Genomic DNA, 20279 nt, shown 5'->3' with positions numbered 1-20279 from the left:
GCTCTGCAATTTCCCACAAGCGCATTCCTTCGCCAGGCAATGCCAGTTGCAGTGCAGTTCATCAGAAACCACCCCAATGTTCTGCTGAAAAGAGGTCAGAAATTGAGAGTGACAAAGCACATCAGGGAGAGATGGTGCTGGAAGTCTGCGAGGCCCAACTGCAGCGCGTTGGGCAAGTCACGGCCTGATTTGCTAGAAATAGGTATCGTTTCCTCTGCAGCACTGGTAGCAGGAACAGGCAGGTGGGCCAGGCCAGGCAGCAGAAGAAAGAGGCAGAACGCCAAGGTAAGCCTGAAGCAAATTAAATATCAGAAGGCAGCAGGTTCCTTTGAGACTGCTTGGTTGCTCTTTTGGCAGAAGAGGAAAGCAAGCCATTAAAGAGGCAGAATATACCTGCGTTGACTTCATTTGCAGCACTAATTGCCATGCACGTGTGCTAATTGCCCTCACATGAAGTGCAAGGGAGCAGGCACTACTTGAGTCCCATGCAGTAAGTGAGGCTTCCTTTGGAATGCTTGTTGGATCATGCTCTCCCTGCATGCTACACTCATACCAAAGCAAAATGGGGGAACTGGGGCAGTGTCATTTTTAATAAAGTTATTCATTGCTGTTCATTCAGAGACCAGACAGAAAACTTTCAACCAGACCGCCAGAGACATTCAAGACATTAACAAAGTTTGGAGTTTCTTACCGGGTAAGAGGAGGTAACAGCCATTAAAACAAACTGTTCTCTGCTGTCACATTGGAGCACAGGGGAACAGAGATCCACTCTGCAGCTGCAGGTACCTTATGCAACTGTCTCCCCTTTTGTCAGTAAGCAACACCATTTCATTGCTGTGAGTGAAAGCTCATCTTAGCTATCTTTCACAAGTAAAATGCACCAGAAAAATAAGCACCAGCAGCAGAAACACAGACCTGTACTGCCTGGGGCCTTCTTCTGCAGTTGTTCACATCATTGAGGAGGTGAGGGCAACGAAAGATGAGAGGTGGGCTGCAGCAGGTGGAAAGACCATGCTTGGCCATCCTCTCTCCTGTTACGTTGTTTCCTGGCAAAACAGCTTTATACCCTTCCTTCCAGCAAAGTCTGAAAGTAGTATATGCCCCTATCAGAATGTTGTCCTTAACATCTTCCAGCTGCATCTGTGTTTGCTCCTTGACACTGTTTTCTCACTAGATGATACCCACCCCTCTAATCTGCCAGCTCAGGGGCTTTGGTTGAGTTGGGCTGAAACCAGGCTGGGAGCAAAAAACATTTCAGTTATTGCGTTTGACTGTCTCTTTGGCTGATAATGCTGTCAGAGTATACACAACCAAAACTCTGGAAAACCAGAGCCTCTGATCCATTACCACATGGATGAAGAAGAGGAAAACGCACCTCTCATTACTAATTTTTTTTTTTTTTTTACATTATTTCTTCTCAAGGTTTTTTTCCCAGGACCTACAGAGGAGTCAGGCTGGGGAGAGAGACAGGAAACACTGCAGACATCTTCCACCAGCATCTCTCTGAAAAATGTGCACTGCAGGGTGGCTAGTACAGACAGAAGCCTTTCAGTAATGTGAGGATTGATCAGTATAAATCAGTCACTATTGTTCTACACCAGCTGTCTCTTCATACAGAGAAGTCCTGAGGGGAGTTAAAGGCACTTTGAAAGCAGACAGAGGGGAAAAAGGTATTTTTTGTGATGGGCAGAATGCATTTCTTGTGGTGCTAAATAAAAGCTAGACAAAGCAACAAGGATTTAGGGTATGGTTTGAACAGAGGTAAGATTCCTGTTAGAGCTAGCTGGAACAGGGAATAGCAGAAGGATAAAGAGGTAACCTGGCCATTAAGATTCAAAAGTTGTTTATTTCAGCCCAGGAAATTACAGCCCTGCCCAAGGCCACCGTTTGAGCAGAACGCACCTTTCAGGTCTTTTCCTCTTTACTGAAAGGAAATCAGCACTTTCTCCCACTCCGCCCAGACCCAAACGCTAAGTTTCCACCTGCAAGCCAATGTTACAGTGCCACCCATTTGAATGGAGCACAATATTTCTCCAATAATCTCCAGCAGAAGGTTTGGCGAGCAGAGAGCTGTCAGCATCTCTCTCCACGAAGATTTACATGCAGTGAGTATGCACACCTTGTGACAAGGCACTGGCTGAATAGCACAGGCAGTATTGCAAATGCCTTAAACGAGAAAGAGCTGATAGAAACCAAGGGAACTTCTCCCAGGAAAGACACAGAACAGCATCACCTGCAACTTCAGTGTTTAACAACTTGGGACCTTCCTCTTACTACAGTATATTGTCACAGTCATATCTGCTAAGGAAATGGCAATGAAAAGGTTTATTCTCAGCCCCAAGCAAGAGGCCAGGAGCTCTGAAAGCAGGTCATTTCTCTGCAAAGGATGAGTCGTGAGCAGTTGTAGCAGTCCCTAGCAGGGAAGTGGTCACATTGAGGAGACACTCGTGACCAGACTCCTGAGAAACAGCCTTGGTAACAGGGCCAAGGGCTGGCTAAACGTGACAGATAAGTTCCTCTCTTGACTCTATCCCTATCGCAACTGGCCCCAGCCCTTGCCAAGGCGGTAAGCACGTAGCACAGAGGGTGACACTATCTCTTCTAATAGAAAATGGCATATATGGACAATGCACTAAGTTAATAATATGAAATACTCCTGACTTACACAAGCTACAGTCTCACCCTGGAGATATTACAGTGAAGATTGCTCTGTTCAGAAAAGTTCATCAAAATAAATTGAAGAAAATTATTTAAACTTGTGTGAACACTCCTCTTAAAAAGCAGGACTTTATTTAGTTTGTATTCCCTCTGGAATTAAATTAACTAGGTCCATTTGCATCTAAAATAGAAGAGTGAGGTGATTTCAGCAGCGGATTACAGTCTCTGTATAGTGGGATCTATATTGTGGCTTAACTAATCCACCTGGGGTTACCTTTCCTAGACATCATTACTTGGACAAACTTTTAGTGTCATGACTACAGCCAGATACTCATTATCTTCATTAGGGAAGAAGGAAAACAAAATAAAAAATACAGTCTCCCAACTTTCTCTAATGAGAGATGAAAATATTTTCAGGAAATACTTTCTTAAGCATTTGTTCACAGTCATTTAGGACATAGCTGCAAAACCCATGCATTTTAAGAGCCCCAGAGCAGCCTTGGAGTGCTAACAAGTTAAGTAAGTACATCTACCCTAACAGCTGACAAGGTCTAAGCACTGAAAGGGAAGTCACCTGTGAAAGGACACTTAACCTTCAAACTTATTGCTTATACTGCAGTGCTTTCAAGGAGGTCTCATTCAGGAACAAGACCCACCAGTGTCAGTGTTTGTAACAAAGACCTGCAGGCTTTGGGTGGGGTGGAAACTAAAGAAAGATGAAATAATGAAACTAAGAGCCAGTTTCAGCTAAGAGCAGCCAGAGTGTTCCAGAGTGTTCTAGTCACAGACATCTCTTCTTTACTATCTGCTCCTACACAGGGCTGTGCTCGCTTGTTCGCTTAAAAAAAAAAAAAACAACAAAAAAACAAAAAAACCCACACAACTAACAACGCAACCAAACAAGAAAGCACAACAATACCTTTGTGACCCCAAAGAGCACATATACAAAGGAGGCTTTTTTTTTTTTTTTTTTTTTTTTTTTTTTTTTTTTGAGATGGATGTGTGATTAGTATCCTCCACAAACGGTTTAGGATCTTGTCTTGGTGCAGTGGGATGGCATAGCTGACCTCTGGAAGTAACCTTCAACTATATCATCTCTGGTTTTGTAGCCTTCAAAAGCTATCATTGCATCTGTCACATCAGGGGGATGGCACTTGCTCCATCATGCTAACACAGCTAAGAAGATAGAAGCCTGATCTCTATTCCCTCATATTTTCTGGCTTGTCAACAGCCTTGCAAATTTCTCAGATACGATACTAAAACCCACATATGCGCAGCAGCTCTTTGGTGGTGCTATCGTGTACTGCTAAGGAGTCCAGAATAGAAATGGAGCAAAGAAAAATGCCGTATTCCACAACAATTAAGAAGGCAAGAACATAATTACGCAGTATGAAATCTGGGCATGATGTAAGAGCCCCTTCACAAACTAAGATGACCATCTGTGTTATGTTTTAAGTAGAAGATGCCATCTTGAGCAGGAAAATACCCCCAATATGTTCCATCACAGGACGCTATAATCCTCTGTTACTAAGAAAGGAGAAGAAAAAAGTACTGGTTCAGTTCACCTTCAGTTCAGAGATCATTGCAGACTGCTTTTTCAACGACAAATGCTGTGCAATTCAGCATTTAAATTTTTTTCCTCCATACTATTTGAACAGAAGAAATCATTAAGTGTAAGAGAAGAATTGTTCAGCGAGCGGTGTTAAACGAGCTCAGCAGTCCTTCCTGGCCTTAAGACCCAGTGAGTTCACCACACAATAGCAATTCCCACACTAGTAACCTACTTCATGTTTAACGGTTTTAAAGACTGCAGTTAGCTTTTAGCATGAGTGAGACTGACATTTTAATTACAGTCTTCCACCACACTGCAGAGTATCCTCCTTTCCTAGAACCACAAAGCATTTCTTCCTTTCCTCTATGAGATTACTAGTAATCACCTACCGAAAAAAAAATAAATACCATTCAGTTGGAAACATCTTAATAACGTATCCTTGGGTCTACCCATTTGTGCAATTCTGTGCATAAATGCCCACACATTTAGCAATAATACAAGCAGAGCTGCTGTTGGGTACCTCCCAGCAAACAGAAAGAGTTCATCACTCAGCAAGCATGTCTGAGTAGCTCTGTCATCTGTGGGCTGACCAGCAAACTGCTGTTTTTAGAAATACTGATTTGAGTAGTCCCTTACCACGTCACTCTAGCTCTAAGAATTCAGTTTTCAGAGTCTGAGGGACAGTGATCAGCGCTTATAGCATTTAGTCTAGAGTAGGGAATAAAGGGAAGGAGCCATGGCTTTTTTCAGAGGGGAAAATACAGCCAGGGAACTGTCTGCATTAGCAATGTTTTATGACAGATTCTTGCAAGCAATGTCATAGCCTTTTCTTTTGACTATGAAGTGAGACAGAATGTCTTATACAAGCTGCAAACATGTTTAAGGAATAAACAGTTTGCGTAAGTTGCTGCTTTGAGAGATCAATTTCTAATGTCTGGGAGAAAAAGAAAAAAAAGAAAAAACCTCAAACCTTTCTTCATTTATATTCCCTCTCTGTTGCATCAGCACAGTCCTTTGTTTACTGTCTGCAAAGATGCACTCTGATACTAGTGGAATGTATACATTAAATTTGTAGAGCGGCTTTAATCCCCAAATCAACCTCCCAAAAGCAAAGTTTCCCAGGGAAAGGGAGGAAGATAGCCAAGCACAGCAGTACCACAAAGGCTCAATTCACAGTACAAATTTTTATGGGTGTTGCATGAATGTGTATAACTTTCCATTAAAAGAAAAGAAAGTTTAATATTTCAGCTGAAAACTCATCTCTCAAACTGCAGAAGCAGCAGTCTAGCTAGAGGAATTAAAACCAAAATTAGGGCAGGGTTGAAGATGCTTTGAAATATACTTCTCTTCTGGTATTTCTGCTGCTATGAAGTAGGAGAAGCCAGAAATGATGACCATACAGTACTCATGGGATTTGCTTGATACTATTACTACAGATAGTCCAGATAACATCTTAAACACACAAACATGATTTGTGTTCTAAATGTCTGAAGGAGAGAGTAAGGATACACCACAATTGCATTGGTTACTTATAAATATGAAGAAAAAAGTACAAAGAGATATTTTATTTGCAGAACAAAGCTTGACAATACAATGAAACTTTCTATAGTGAATGCTGTAACAAAAATCCTACTCAGCACCAGTGAGGCCAGCCGGGCACTAGAAGCAATACTGTTGGTGATGCCAACGCTGCCCATGAATTCTTAAACTGTGGGGCCTCTTACTGCTTTTACAAGTGGCTGAAGCAGTTCACAGCTGCCAGGGTTCTGATGGGAGAAGGGCTTCCTGAACGTTCAAATGCAAGGTTGAAAGCGGAAGGCAGAGCATTAACTTGTGTTCTGTCCATTTCTCTGAGTGTCAGAACAAGACCATCTCATGGTCTTGTTAAATTCTTGCTAAATTCTACTGCAGATTTGTTCAATGTTGCCATTCCTGTACCTGCCAGCAACGAAGCTGGCAAGACTTATCACCATCATAAAACATCAAGTACAGATTTCCTTGGGAGTGGTCCCGCTGCAGGTGCTACAAAGCATTTTGACTCTTGTCTTGGCCTGACAGCCATTTGATGTGTGATCTTATTAAATGCTAGAAACTTCAAGCTTTCCTATGATAAGGTGAGAACATTCTGGAGTTCAGGAGACAAATATTAAAATTCTTGTCTGTTTCTCACACCCCCTCATAACTAGATTATCCTTTTTAATATCTTTGGGGTTATGTTTTTTTCATTCACATGAGATTTCCCCTTGGGTTTTTACCTAGCCTAAGGACTCCATAATAATGAACCAAATTAAATTTCTGGCAGCAGCAGGATACATCTCAGGTAAAGACAAAAAAAAAAAAAAAAAAAGGTTTTTTTAAAAGTACCATCAATGTCAAAACAAAAAGAAGAAAGAGCATCCCTTGGATGCAAGATATCACAAGTTCAGATCACTAGGCTAGACTTCAGAAGGAGGGAAGGAACTAACACCGAGTACATCCCACATCAAAAGACAGGACTCACAGGAGATGAAAAGTCACACAGCAGTTATACAGGAACCCCACCCACTTCCCAGAAGCTGTGAATTTTCACATTCCTTGTACACACTTTGTCACTGTCCTACCCCTCTGGGCCATGAAAAAAACAACCATGTAGCACATCATGAAATCGTGTAGCAGCTCGAAGGCTCAGGGGAGACTCTGGTGCACTCCAGCTCCCCCTGCACTACATTTTCTGGTTACAGATTACCTGTGCAAGGTGCCATGTAAATCCTACAGTATAAAGCAGACAAAAAGATGAAGCTTGCCCAAGGCTAGCAAAACTTGGAGGCTTGTCCTCTACCTCCCCAAACAAAAGTGGGTATTTCCTCTGAACTGCACCCACCTGCACAGGGGAGAGAAAAAAAAAAAAAAAAAAAAAAAAAAGAGGGAGACGGGAACTTTTCAAAGCACGGGTTCTCAGGAGCCACTACCAGCTACAGGGTGGACCACTTCACCACACACGAAAGCTGCTGTCAAAACCATTTCAATTTCTACCTCTCGGTGTTTCAGCTGCTGTCGAAGATTTTTTTATTGCATCTTCTACCAGCATAGAAGGAAAGTTCTTTTAGTTTGATCAGAAAATGAGGGTAATATCCAGTACCAAAATATGAAGACAAAAACAGCTGTTCCCAAAAGACTGTAACTATTCCTACTACTGCAGTGGCCAAAAAGCTAGCAACTCTTCTCATTTTCTTAAAAGACCGAGAGGGAGCTATGGTGCATGACTGAAAGATTAGCTAATCAAACACAAATTGAATGCATTTGGAGAACAGTCTGGTGCCCAAAGTTCACATTCCAGCTGGGCAGAGGCCCAGTCCTCTTCCACCCCAGACCTCGTCAGCGCTGCCCAAGGAACAGCTAACTCGGAGCAAAAGGGCGTTTAGGAAGCGCTGAGCCGATTCAGGCTCTGAGAGGGCACGACCAGTTCCAGCGAGCCTTTAGCACTAGAATAATCAGCATTTTGTTTCCACTGCTGTTCAGGTTTATAAATCATCTGAATGCAGTTAATGACAAAAGACCATGTAAGATATCCTGCCTTGGACAGGTCTCTGACAGAGTATAGGGGTCACATTGGTGTCAAATCAAGCCATCGAGCCCAGGACGCTGAAGGACAAGTCAATAATTGCTTTGTAAGATTAGGGCATAGAAAGCTATCCTTCTGCCTCATACATCTCAATGAATCCCAACTCTTTGCTGAAATATCTGCATCTCTCCAGAATTAAAAAGAACTAGCACACTCCGCCTTTTCAAAAATGCCATAAAAACACCTAGAAGAACAAGCCTTTTGCTAGCATTAGTGTATCTGGCAGAGCGATGCACCTAAATCATCTCCATCGGGTTTCGTCTTCAACTCACTGAGATCCAAGTCGGCTACAAGACTGCGATTGCTACCACAAGGATGAGAGAAGTGAGTCAAACAGGTCAGTTTACCAAGACAACAAACCCATTAAGAATCCAGGAATGTGGCGAAATTAGACGCACAGCACTCAAACACTATTACACTAACAGTTACTGGTACCAGTGAACATTACAGTGAAATATCAAACTAATGCAGGGTGGTGCGAAGAAGGATAAAGCAAGGGGGGGTAGATTAGGAGGTGGCAGGATCATAAGGTAATTTAGGAGATAAGAAAAACAGATACGCCTTTGTAAACCTCAAGCAACACATGCATTCCCAAGAGATACAAACAATATTCCTACTAAGGACTAATTGATATACAATACCTCAGGGATTTAATTAATTACCTCTGGTAGAGAATTACACTAAAGAAGGCAACTATCAATACAACAGTTACCGAATATTTCAGGTTGCCATTTTTTCCCTGAACAAGAGACCTAAAATCATGAATTTTTACTAACATCAGTCAAACTGCAGCTCAGGCAGATTCTTCAGTTGATAGCAGTGCTGGAGCACATCTTACTCTATGAGCAGCTCTACTGATATCAATGTTTATGCAGAACAGGACATTAAGTGCTGTTTGAGGCACACAGTATCTGGCCGAGTGCCTTAAAATCACATCCTAAATGAACATTACTCAAATTTATAGCCCAGGTGGACAGAAGTAAAACAGGCAGCAAACAACTGTAAGAAAAGTGACACACAGATCTGTCTCCATTTCTGGTAGCTCATCTCTCCTTTACGAATAAAGGCCACTCTGCAATACATTGACTTGAATAACACACTTCTGCAAATCTGTTAGTCTCAAAATCAGTCATCACCTACATAGCTTAAGCACGCTGCAGCTGAGATGGAATATAAAGTACTATTTCTCCTGCTATGTGACCGGCCTTCTTGTTGAATGCCATTTAAGTTGCATCTAAAAAGCATCTTTACAAGATGCTAGAAGATATCCACAAGACTCCTATTACAGTAAGAAGTTGTTTTTAGCCCTGCTGAAGTGACAGTTTATTCAGGGAAAGGAAATAGAGAGACTGCACATATTTTCATACCAACATCTTCCTAGAAATGGTTAAATCGAAATGCTTCACTTTCAAGAGAGCCACCATGCAGCTGCAGATCAATCATGTACCATTTACATGGACTGACAGGGAGAAAGGCCAACACGTACACAGCTCTCAGAAGAAAAGGATAAGGAATACTAATGTAATGTTACGATGGGGGCGTATGGAAAGGGGCCGAGCAAGGAGGAGCTCAAAATCAGGAGCTCAGAATCAGAGTGCCATAAACAAGAGCCACGTGCTGGGGCAGCTGTTCAGAACTGTGCTATCAGAGATCCTTTGCAGAAGGTTTACAGTAGCATTTGGGGAGGGAAAGAGATCAGAGCATTTTGGTTTCTCTTTCGATGAGGTTACTGACACAAGACAAAGAGAAAAAAAAAAATATATTTCTCTTTCCTAGTCTTCTGTTTTTGTGGTACCCTCACAGTCACCCATTCACACTGGGTTAATAAACTACAAAGGCGTAACTGTATCCTTGAACAAGGAACCTCAGAAAGTTACAATAAAACAGGTTTGGATGGGAAAACAGAAGTAAATCTAACCTCAGTCCACAGGTTTGTTTTATGTTTGTACACGGCATTCTTATCCTTTACCCCTGGTCCCCGACCCGTTCCCACACACAATCCCCATCCCTTTTTAAATCTGATCCAGAGCCCAATAAACTCTGTTGTGAAACTCCCTGTCCCTTAGCCCCTAGTCTTACAAAAATGCCAGTGCTTACTCAAGACTATCTGCACCGAGGGCAGCTGGTCTACTCACATGACTCCAGTTAAGCATCTGCAACCGCACACTGTAAGTTCTTCCCCTGCGTCTGTACGAGTCTGTGGGTCAGCTAGGTAGTTTGTTTCTACCGGAACACAGAATAAAGCTCAGTATCATCTTTGTTATGAACGCAAGACAGTTCATTGATAAATAGTATGCTACTGTCTCGGTTAAATATTAGATAGTCTCATTCACACCTAAAGTACTCCTTATATGAATCCTGCAGTTGAATGTGTTTTCAGAGCCCAAAAGCGCATCACAACCAACACATGGAAAAGGCTGACCTAAAAAGAGATACGCTATATATACAAAGCTAGGAAGATAGACTTGCGTGCATTGAAACACATTTGTAATCCAAACTGTCCCAGAATAACACAAGGACACAAAGCTGAAGACAAGTGCAGTCATCCTCTCCCCAGTAAATCCGAAAACAATGCCTCTAGAATTCATTGATCCTAGGTACGCAAAAAAACCACTTTTAAGCAATCAAGAATTGTAGTTGGCAGACTGTCATACATTTAATGTGCTCTGCTTCCAACAGCAGTCTTTGGATGCTAGTAAATTCACACACGATTTCTTTTTCTCCCCTCCCTCAGCATCAGATAACTCTTGAATATAATGCAATAATTGGGATTAATTAGCATTTTTTGTTCCAGTCAAACATCAATGTAAGAAGCCAAGATCATTGCCTCTACCCAGACTCGCAGAGGTGCCAAGTATACCTGCTGCTTTTGCTAGGGGTGCTCAGGGTACCCTTTTGAAAGGCACACCCCGACTCCTACAGGCAGCAAACAGAAGTCAGAGCCTGCTTTCAAAGTCCAGTGACCCCAGAAGAATTATTAAAAAAGCAGCGCAGTTCAGACCGAACAGTCACAACTACCTTTACTTCTGTCCCCTTACCGATTCAGAAATAGCAGACTGCCTTGACCCTTTCATGAAGCCTGACCAGCATAGCCTTGGACCAGAGAGTCTGGTGACACAGAAGTCCCAAAGTGCTAGGAAAAGGTAATTCAGACAATAAAATCATGCATCCTCAGCAAGGGAAACCAACAAATTGCCTTTCCCTCCCAAAACAGACCTACAACCAAGAATTTCACTCTCTTGAGAAAGAGCAGCAGCAAAGTTTTTAACGGGCTCCTGAGCCTCATAAAAGTGCTCAGGAGTCTACACAAGAGTCACCCAGCTTTGAATGTTAGTGGATCATAACAAGATTTTTGCTGGCTTGGAAACAACTGGGAGAAGATTAAAAGAAAAAAGCCCACACAAAGAACTCACTTAAGTATTATGGTTAAAAGCACGATGAAAAAGAGAGGAAAGGGGATACACATCCTAACCAGCCTTTCTCCTGTGACTGCTGTGGATAAAGAACCATCTGGTCACGTCGTCACAAATGCATTCACATCCACTCCTGCTCCACAAAACCCAGGCTGATGTGACTGCCACCATGAAGTCACTGAAAACAACTTAACCCCCTCTGCTTGATTTATCTGGTCTTCGTCTACCTTCGCCCCTGTTAGCGTGAAGGGGGAAAACAGGGCTTGCTTGTATCAGTGGGGCAGAGCTGAACACAACGGATCTCCATGGCAACGAGATACAGCCCCAGTGAGGAAGGTCTGTTAATAGCTGTGAGGCGATGTGCTCGTCAGAAACAGATTTTTCTATCAGACAGCCAGAGATAGCAGCTCATGTTCATACGCAAATGTGCAAGGAATCTGATTCTTGGCCTTGCACAACCCCACTGAATTCAGCCAGAGCTACGCCAATGTAGACCACAGCAAGATAGAGACCAGCATTTAGTAACTGTTAGCAGGAAAAATAAATAGGCAATATGGAGAGACACTCTGCCTTTGAAAACAAACTAAGAGTACTCCTGAGACATTCCTCATTAACTGAGTATTTATTGTCCAACTGCAGGAAACCCCAGCACTACTATGAAAGGGAAAGCAACTGTGTAATGCACAGATTTGTGCATGCTGTACCATCACCTGCCGCCCATGCTTTTACCTTCAACAAGTCCTCATTTATACACAAGCCCAATCTCTTACAAATAACCCTGCTGCATTTGAAAAGGGAGGGAGCTATAGTTATCCCAAATTCTCTACTGAGGGAGTCAGTCATTTGGCCTTTGTGATTTAGGCTCCTTCCCATTAAAATACAGTTACCAACGTAATGATATTTTATGCACTCATTAGTACCCTCCAAACTCAACTTTACTTGTAACGGACTGATAAGTCTTCTGGCCATAATCATGACAAGCTTTGCCTTCACATGAATGAATACAGTCTCCAAATACGCTGAATTCAATAGGACAAGTCTCAGTTTATAAAGTTAAGAGTACGCACAAGGCTTTGCAGGACCAGAGCCCCAGCAAGGAAGAGCTGAGGCCATTAGCAAACTTTTCCAAGTCAAGCAGAAAAACAGCAACTGTGCCGCTCACAGTGTATGCTCTGCTGGAAATGCACAAAAAGCCATTTATATCAAGCATAAGAAAAATATGCCATGTACGGTTTATAAAAATATCTGTAACAAACTAAGAACAAAGCCGGAAACTGTCCAAGCAAGCCTTAACTGGGCAGGGGGAAGAAAAGAGTATTTTCATGGGCTATTTAGTAGAGCAGAGCAGCGACAGCCCCGTCCTACCAAAGTTTTATTTAAGCCCTACAACTTCTCCTGACACTGCAATAGGCATAACTCAAAGCAACTCAGAAGTAAGACTCAAGACAGAAACTGCAAGCACAAGGCATTTTTTTTGTATTATGCGTTAGGGCTGTAAAGCTACCACACACCTGATTTTAATAAACAATCCCCAGTTACATACAAGCGTCAGGGCTGACTCTGTGACAGGCTCATCCTTGTTCAGAGTCCTGTTCATCAGAAGGATGATGACTACCACACTCCTACAATGTTTTAAGTCAATGGTTTCCCGACTGCCAAGGTGTCTGGAAAGCTTAAAGCACATGAACCCCAAGGCTGCTTGCTTTGCTTCAAAAGAAGAGTGGCGCCTTGTATTGCCATTGTTTATACAGATATGGTAATTAAAAATTGCACTGCAATACATTCAATAATAGTCTTATTGTTCCCGTGAACTGAACTGCTCCTGCTAAACATGATATCACAGCTAAATAATAACCTACATTTATACTTCTTTTTTTTAAACTTTTTTTTCTGGCTGTATATGAACTCTGGGCTTCTTCACTGTAGACATTTTCAGCACATCTCAGAGCAAACACCTTCCTGCTAAACCAAAAGCTTACTCCATGCTCCCATGGAGCATGCTGTCCGACAGCCTAAGCAAGTGCTGTGCTGACACCGAACCCAGGCCCGGGAGTGACACACAAGGATAACCTCTGGCTGATAAAAATGGCATGACTTTCCACACATTTCTCAGTAACACGGCAGCACGCACGGATACCATTCCACAGGTGTGCTTAGGGCAGAGGTGTTTACATTAAATACAACTGAAGGGCATTAGCAGGGCTGGCTGACAGCGCTGGAACCACGGTCATGGGAAACCAATAAAGCACATTTCTCAAATGTTTAGAGCCTTAATGGAAAGCAGCAATAAGAAAACACCACAGCTATAAAAAAAAGCAAGATTACAGGCTTATATCCACCACATTGTACAACATCCCACCTCGTAGCAGGTAACCTAGGGGTTCAACTGAAAGCCCCATCAGCCTTCCAGCATCGGGCAGGCCTGTGGAAGTCCGACAACCCCACTTTCCTCGCCCTTCAACACGGCGGGCAGGTGGGGGGCTGCTGAGTGCACACCCGAACCACTCGGGGCTCACCTACCTGCTTCAGGAGAAACTTATCCTCCGCATTGATCTTGAGGGAGACAGCCAGGTGGATGGCAGAGAGGACCACCCCACTGATGACCGCGGCCCTCATCCGCACCGGCAGTAGCGTGTAGATGCTGTAGATAAAGAAGACGGTCCACCAGATGCCCTCTGAGGCGCTCCTGGGCCACACCAGCAGAACCCCTACCACTTGCACTGCCAGGATCACCAGGATGACAGAGTAGCATGCCAACCACATATGGTCCTGGTGGAAGTCGTTGCGGTTGCACACCATGCACAGCACCACCATCAGTAGGATGGCCAGAGAGAGCACCACGACGTAGGATACCTCATAGTGGCCGTGCGCGGCATGGAAGATCAGCATGACCACGCAGACCAGCACCAGCACGGCCATGAGCATGGTGAGGCTGCTCTGGTTGAGTCGGAAGAAGTAGCGCTGATAGAGGCGCTCCAGTTTCTCCGACTGGAACTTCTTGGACCTGAAGATCTGCAGCAGGCTACTGCAACAGCTGCCCATGGAGAAGGCCGCCTCGGAGTCCCCCTCGTCCCCGTCCTCCTCCTCCAGCTCCTCAATCTTGGCCTTGATGCGTTTTTCCTCCAGCCCCAGCTCCACGGACCGGGGCCGTACCTCCCCCTGCTCCCCCAGCTGCCAGGGGCTGGCATTGTTGGGGGCAGCGGGGGAATCGCTGCCGGGCGGGTGGCGGGACCGGTGACGTCGGCTGTCGTCACCATGCTCCTGCCAGGCAGATTTGGACCTAAAGCTCATCATCCTGCAGCCGCTCTCCCCGCGGCTCCGGGGCTCGTAGTCTTCCTCGCTCCTCCACCTGCTCGACATGCGGGAGGCCTTCTTGCCCGAGGACCTGTTGGCAGGCGGCGGCGGGTAGGAGTAGCCATTGGCCCGGGCCTCCGCTTCACCCCAGGCCGAGCGGTGCTGCTCAGTGCCTGCCCAGGGCGCGGGGCCGCCGAAGCCCGGGGGGCTGACGCTGTTGGACCGGGACATGCCCTGAGGGAAGGGGCAGCGGGCAAGGGGAGGCACAGAGGGCTCCCCCGCCACGGGGGACGAGCAGCTGGGAGAAAACCCCAAAAGACAGAGAGGAGGAGGAGGAAAAAAAAAGAGAAAAAAAAAAAAAAAAGGGGGGCGTGGGGGGCAAAACCCGCAGATGCCCCCAAAGTCTCCGGAGCAGACGGGCGTCCCCCAGAGCCGGGGTCTCCCCGGCGGGGCCCTCAGGGCAGCGCGGCAGTGGCGGGCGCCATCGCCGGCCCCGGTGTTTCGACACCCCCGAGCGATCTGGGCACCGCCGGGGCCGGACGCCCCCGCCTCACGGCAGATCGCCCTCAGCCGAGCCGCGGCGGCCGCAGGGGCTCCGGGCGCAGCGGGGGAGCCACATCGCAGCGCCCCGCGCCGGCCCGCCACCCGCCGCTCGGGGCCGGGCGGGCGGGCAGCGGCACCGGCCGCCCCGCGGGGAGGCGGGCGGCTTGGAGGGGAGGGCACGGAGGCTCAGGCTCGTAGGGCCGCGGCGGCCAGCGGGAGCATCCCCTGCCGGGGGAGCCCTGGGCGCGGCGGGGGTGGGCTGCACGGGCTGCGGCGGAGCGGGGGGGGCTGCCTCGCCTCGCCTCCCAGCGGCGGAGCCCCGGCGGCAAGGCAGAGCCGGCGGCAGCCGCACTGCTCATGCACACGGCCGCCGCCGCTACGCCGCGGTGCCTTCGGGCAGCGGGAGCGCCTCTTCCACAGGCACCGGGAGAAACGAGCAAATCTGACGGGGGAAAAGAAAAAAAAAAAAGAAAAAAAAAGAAAAAAAGGCGGGGGCTCGGCGCTCCCTCCCCCACGCTGTCAGCGGAGCGGCGGCGGAGCTACGGACGGCGACAGCACCGCGCTCGCCTCTGCCAAGAACGGCGGCGCGGCCCGCCCCAGCCCCGCGCCTCTTTGTACTCCCCATTCAACCGGGCGCCGACCGCGCCGGCCCCCGCCACCGCCCCCCGCCGACCCCCATTGGCGCGCCCCCCGCCGCCGCCCGTCGCCATTGGTGGGTGCCGCCAGCTGGCCCACCAATGGGCGCGGCCGAGGGGCGGGCCGCCGCGCGGCGGCCGTTAACTCCTTCGGCGCGCGGGGCGGCGCGGCGGCCGTTGGCGCCTGCAGAGGGCGCTGCCTGAGGCGCCGGGCCGGCGGCCTCGCTGAGGTGATTCCCCAGGGATCGCCCCCACAGCCGAGCCGTGCCGCCAGGGAGCGGCTGGGGTGAAGCAGGCCCCACCATGACGGGGGGTAAATGGGGTTATCTCCGCGTGCTGCCGCATCTTCGAGGCTGTGGGCTCTTGCAGAGTAGCTTTGCCTGGAGGAAAGGGGGAAAGTGGAACTGCCTCCTGCTCAAGATGACAGAAACATCAACACCAAGCACCAGTGGCCAAAACGCTAGTGAACAGAGAAAGCTAAAGCCTCAAAGACACCTCCCAACCGCGGTACCTATTACTGGACCTACTGCTAAGGCTAATTGCTAAGTCAGTTAAGGCTAAAATATGAATACAGGCTTTTGGGGTAGTTTTTTGTTGGTTTTTTGTGGTTTTTTTCCAACCACCTAAACTACAGCCCGCATTTTCATGTGACAGTGTTGTGACACGGTCTTACTAGAGGGTACATTCTCTAACCTGGTTAGCCAGACTGGTCGGGGCGCACAGGGAGGATACCACAGCAGTTCCCAACCCCAGACTCTTCTACAATGTTCTTTAAGATGATCCACTCTTTCTGCAGATGTGAGTTAGCCAATTAATGATTTACAGTGTTTTGAAGGTAAGCATCATATGTACTAAGAATAATATTATCACTTGATGTTCTGTATCATGTTTTATTAAAAACAAACTGTGAAATCAGATTACTGCTTAGCTTTAGCTGAAACTGATAATTGTCTAGATGTTTGTTCAAACATTGAAAATCCCTGCTCACAAGTAGCCCTTAGTGGTAGTAGTGCTGAAGCTGTGGTTATCAAGGGACAGAGATAAGGCAAGGTTTGTAGAGAGGTAACATTGCTGGATACAGTTGGAAAAAACAGATAACCTTCCGAACACAAGCCCTTCACATGTTCATTTACACTTCCAAGTAACTCCACAAATTAACAGCAATTTAAGCCTTTCTGCGTTTCAGTGAAGGTTTGTAAAATCATATACTGAATTTTCAGCAGCTGCTTCCACAGAGCATCTTTCACTTACCGGGAATACACAGTTAAAGATTTTCACTAAAAAAATGCACTCAACTATTACAGTGGTGCTCACTTATGTGGCATTTTCCTGCCAGATGCTACATACTGCAGCTGCTCAATATTGCCTTCGCAGCTCCATTTCCACGAGGAGACATTTTTATATTTAAATACTACTGTCTTTCAAATGGAATTTATCTTTTCTTGGGATATTATTGTTGTCACGATCCATACACTAGAGTAGAACAAACCTCAAGAATTCTGTGGTTGGTTACTCTGTCTGCACAGTGCCTGAACTCTTTGTAGTTCTTCTCTCAAAGCCAGCAGAAAAAGATCTCACCTTTTCACAAAAGTGTGCAACTGTAAAACCAAGTAAAGGGAGAAAGATGACCCCCAACAACTTAATGTTTAAAACTAACTCTGCTTGACAGAAAATTACTAAGTAGGTATGTGTAAGAACCAGGCATGTTCCAGATCCAACTTCAGCACCTTACTACATTTAGTTCTGGATATCAACAAAGCATTGCTCAGGTAGTAGGCCAAATAATTTTAAGGTTCCTATGTTTCACCACTGGGACTACGTCAGGTCTACGTCAGGTCTTATTTAGCATTTGCATCATGATAGCCTATGGAAGCCTGAATCCAAGGTGGGATTCCAATGTAGAGTAAGCTATAGCCCCTTCTCCAGAAAGTTTACATATACAGGTACCAGAAACCGGTAGTTTCAATGCCTGCTTTTAGGTGATCAAATTACTGGATCTTATATCTCAGAACTGTAGTAGAAGAAAGGTAACTAGTAGGATATTGTAGTATTACGGATACAGATTATAATATGGACATCTTACCTACAGCTTTCGTTCTAACATGCAGTTTATTCAGGCCCTGGCTTCTTGTTTCTAATTCAGGAACCTGATTATAAACAGCAGATAAAGAACTATGTTTGTCTCACCCAAAAGAGTTATGTGACAAAGTGAAACAACAACATAACCTGGGTGGCTGTAAAGTAATTTAAAAATGTCCACCATTTATTATAAGAACATTCAGGCAATTATTCTCTGTTAATAAATCATACATAGATAACAGTTACCATTTCCTTTGGTGACTTAGTCCAGTCAGTTTCTGAAAAATTACTGTAAAAGTGTATAGCTTCTATTCTCAGTCCCAACTCTTCTATTTACAAACTATTATCTTAGTCAATACAAGTATTCTTCCTATTCTAATCTGTTAAATAAAAATATTTATTTGCTTTGTTCATAGAGATCAACAAACACAAGTATCACATGATTATGTAGTGCCAAAATGGAGAAACTTACTATTCTTTATCTAGAAAGGCTAACATTCTACCTTCCACCCTAGCCTAGCCTTCCCAAATTCTACTCCCCCAATAATAAAAGCCATTCCTTTTTAGGGGGAGCAAAATTCCATTAGGTACCTTCAATCGTAATTTAATCGAATTCTAGATTAAAACAGAACCCTGCCTCTTTGGGCTTCTCTCTTTTTCAAAAAGTGTTCTCTAATTAAAATAATACCTAAATGGAAGTAGACACATGGAAGATTTATAGAATACTAGCACAAAATTACTAGAATGATAGGAACTCCACAAGATCCTTCAGGAAGCCTGGAGAGAACCAAGTATAATCAGAGATCTATGCGAAGCACAGATCTAATGTTCTTCAACACATGAACAACTCACGTAAATTCTGACTTCACATGTAGCCTCATAAATCTGTATGAAAACTTTTTTACTTTATTATTATTACAACAGGTGCAGTAGACAAACATTAGCATTCTTTCTTTGCATTATTTACTTAAAATGTGGAATAACATCTAGACAGTGACCTCAGAACAGACGTCACAGATTTCACTTTTTGTAGCCTTCATGTACTGCAAGTTTCATGCAAGTATTAAATACAGAACACTAAAATATATATACTCCCTAAATTAGTGAAACATTTATAAAACAAGTTCTTGGTCCTTTCACTGACTACCTTTGCATAGTCCAAAGCAGCCCTCTGAAACCCAGAGCCAATAACAGAATCCAACTTGGAGGCATGAAATGTGGAAACTGAACAAGCTGCTATTATATATTCTCTTTCTCTCCCCCCCCCCCAATCTGATGATTAACAAGAAATAGAACCAAAAGTGAGTAGAAAACTGTGAAAATGCAAAACCACAGCCTTTTAAAAAATAAACAAAAACCCCAACCCAAACCAACCCGACTCATCAATGACACTTAGGTTTTTTAGGGGTACATAGCAGCCTAGCAAGACAAGGTGCTTATTGAATCATGTTTATCAGCTCTTCCATAGCCAGCATTTCACTCCAAAGGCAAAACTAAAAATATGTGCATTCCTAGCCAAGGATTTTTGTTCTTTATAAAGATTGTGAACACAGCAGCTCGTTTGTTAACTGTATCCCACTCAGTATGCAGCCTTGCTAGCTCACCTATGGATAACATCAAAGCAACATCAGTGTGGCTGAAATAGTTGTCCTCAGCGGACTCCTGTAGCCTGTATGAAGCTCAGAGCAGAACAACTATGCAGTTTTAAGCTAGTTTATCAAATACCTTTACACAAGCTGTAGCGAGGCTCAGTCTGCTGTAGCGAGGCTCAGTCTTAAGTTCCACTTACAAAATTACTGTATTTATATGCAACACAAGTACAAATAGTTAAGGGGCACCAATAAGTTAAGGTCACACATGTCAAAATATGTAAGCGTGTGATAGGCCTTGTCATTATAGCACCAAGCATACCAGCAACTCATCAACTTCAACTACCAGGAAGCCTAGCTCCAGTACATCTGAAAACAGGGCCCAGAGTCAGGTGGTTTTGCCCATCAAATTTACACTGGAAAAAAATGGACTGATAACTGTCCTAATTATGTAAGGAACCATAAGAGGGTGCATGGAAAAGTGTTACTCTGTGCACAAGACTAGCAAAACCTAGTCTCAGATGTCATCATCTTACTTTCTGTGTCCACCCCCATCTTTATTTACTCTGACATGAGATTAGCACATGCTGTAGACGTTCTGGAGCTAAGCGCAGACCCAAGTTGCATGAATTTCTCTGAGACTTCTACTTTTCTTTCAAATCTGGCTAGTACTTTTTAGTGATGTAGTCCCAGTCAGGAACAGGGAAATGGGGCAGAAAAAATTAAAATATTGTCTATCCTGTTTTCATGAGAAAGGCAGGCTTGAATAAAAATATACAAAACCAGACAATTTTTTTTTATTAAAAAGTTATTCTGAATTACACAACTTCAATGGGCAGATAACAATACATTGTACAGTACATTTATTCTTAAGAATTCATATAATAGGACTCCAATGATAGTTTATTATGCAAA

The 20279-nt window shown here is 44.8% G+C and overlaps 1 protein-coding gene across 1 annotated transcript in view; it reads right to left on the bottom strand.

Annotated features, from left to right (window-relative positions):
* Positions 1-14776, bottom strand: part of ADCY5 (adenylate cyclase 5) — a 230371-nt gene extending 215595 nt beyond the window's left edge. Inside the window, exon 1 of the mRNA XM_063340647.1 lies at positions 13745-14776. Coding sequence (XP_063196717.1) covers positions 13745-14749 — 1005 coding nt within the window. The 5' untranslated portion in view covers positions 14750-14776. The remainder of the gene's footprint in view (positions 1-13744) is intronic.
* Between the last annotated feature and the right edge of the window lie 5503 nt (positions 14777-20279).

The sequence above is a fragment of the Chroicocephalus ridibundus genome, chromosome 7 (genome assembly GCF_963924245.1).
Source record: "Chroicocephalus ridibundus chromosome 7, bChrRid1.1, whole genome shotgun sequence".
Taxonomy (NCBI): Eukaryota; Metazoa; Chordata; class Aves; order Charadriiformes; family Laridae; genus Chroicocephalus; species Chroicocephalus ridibundus.
Note: the sequence above shows the minus strand (reverse complement) of the source record. Positions and strands in the feature narration are given on the sequence as shown.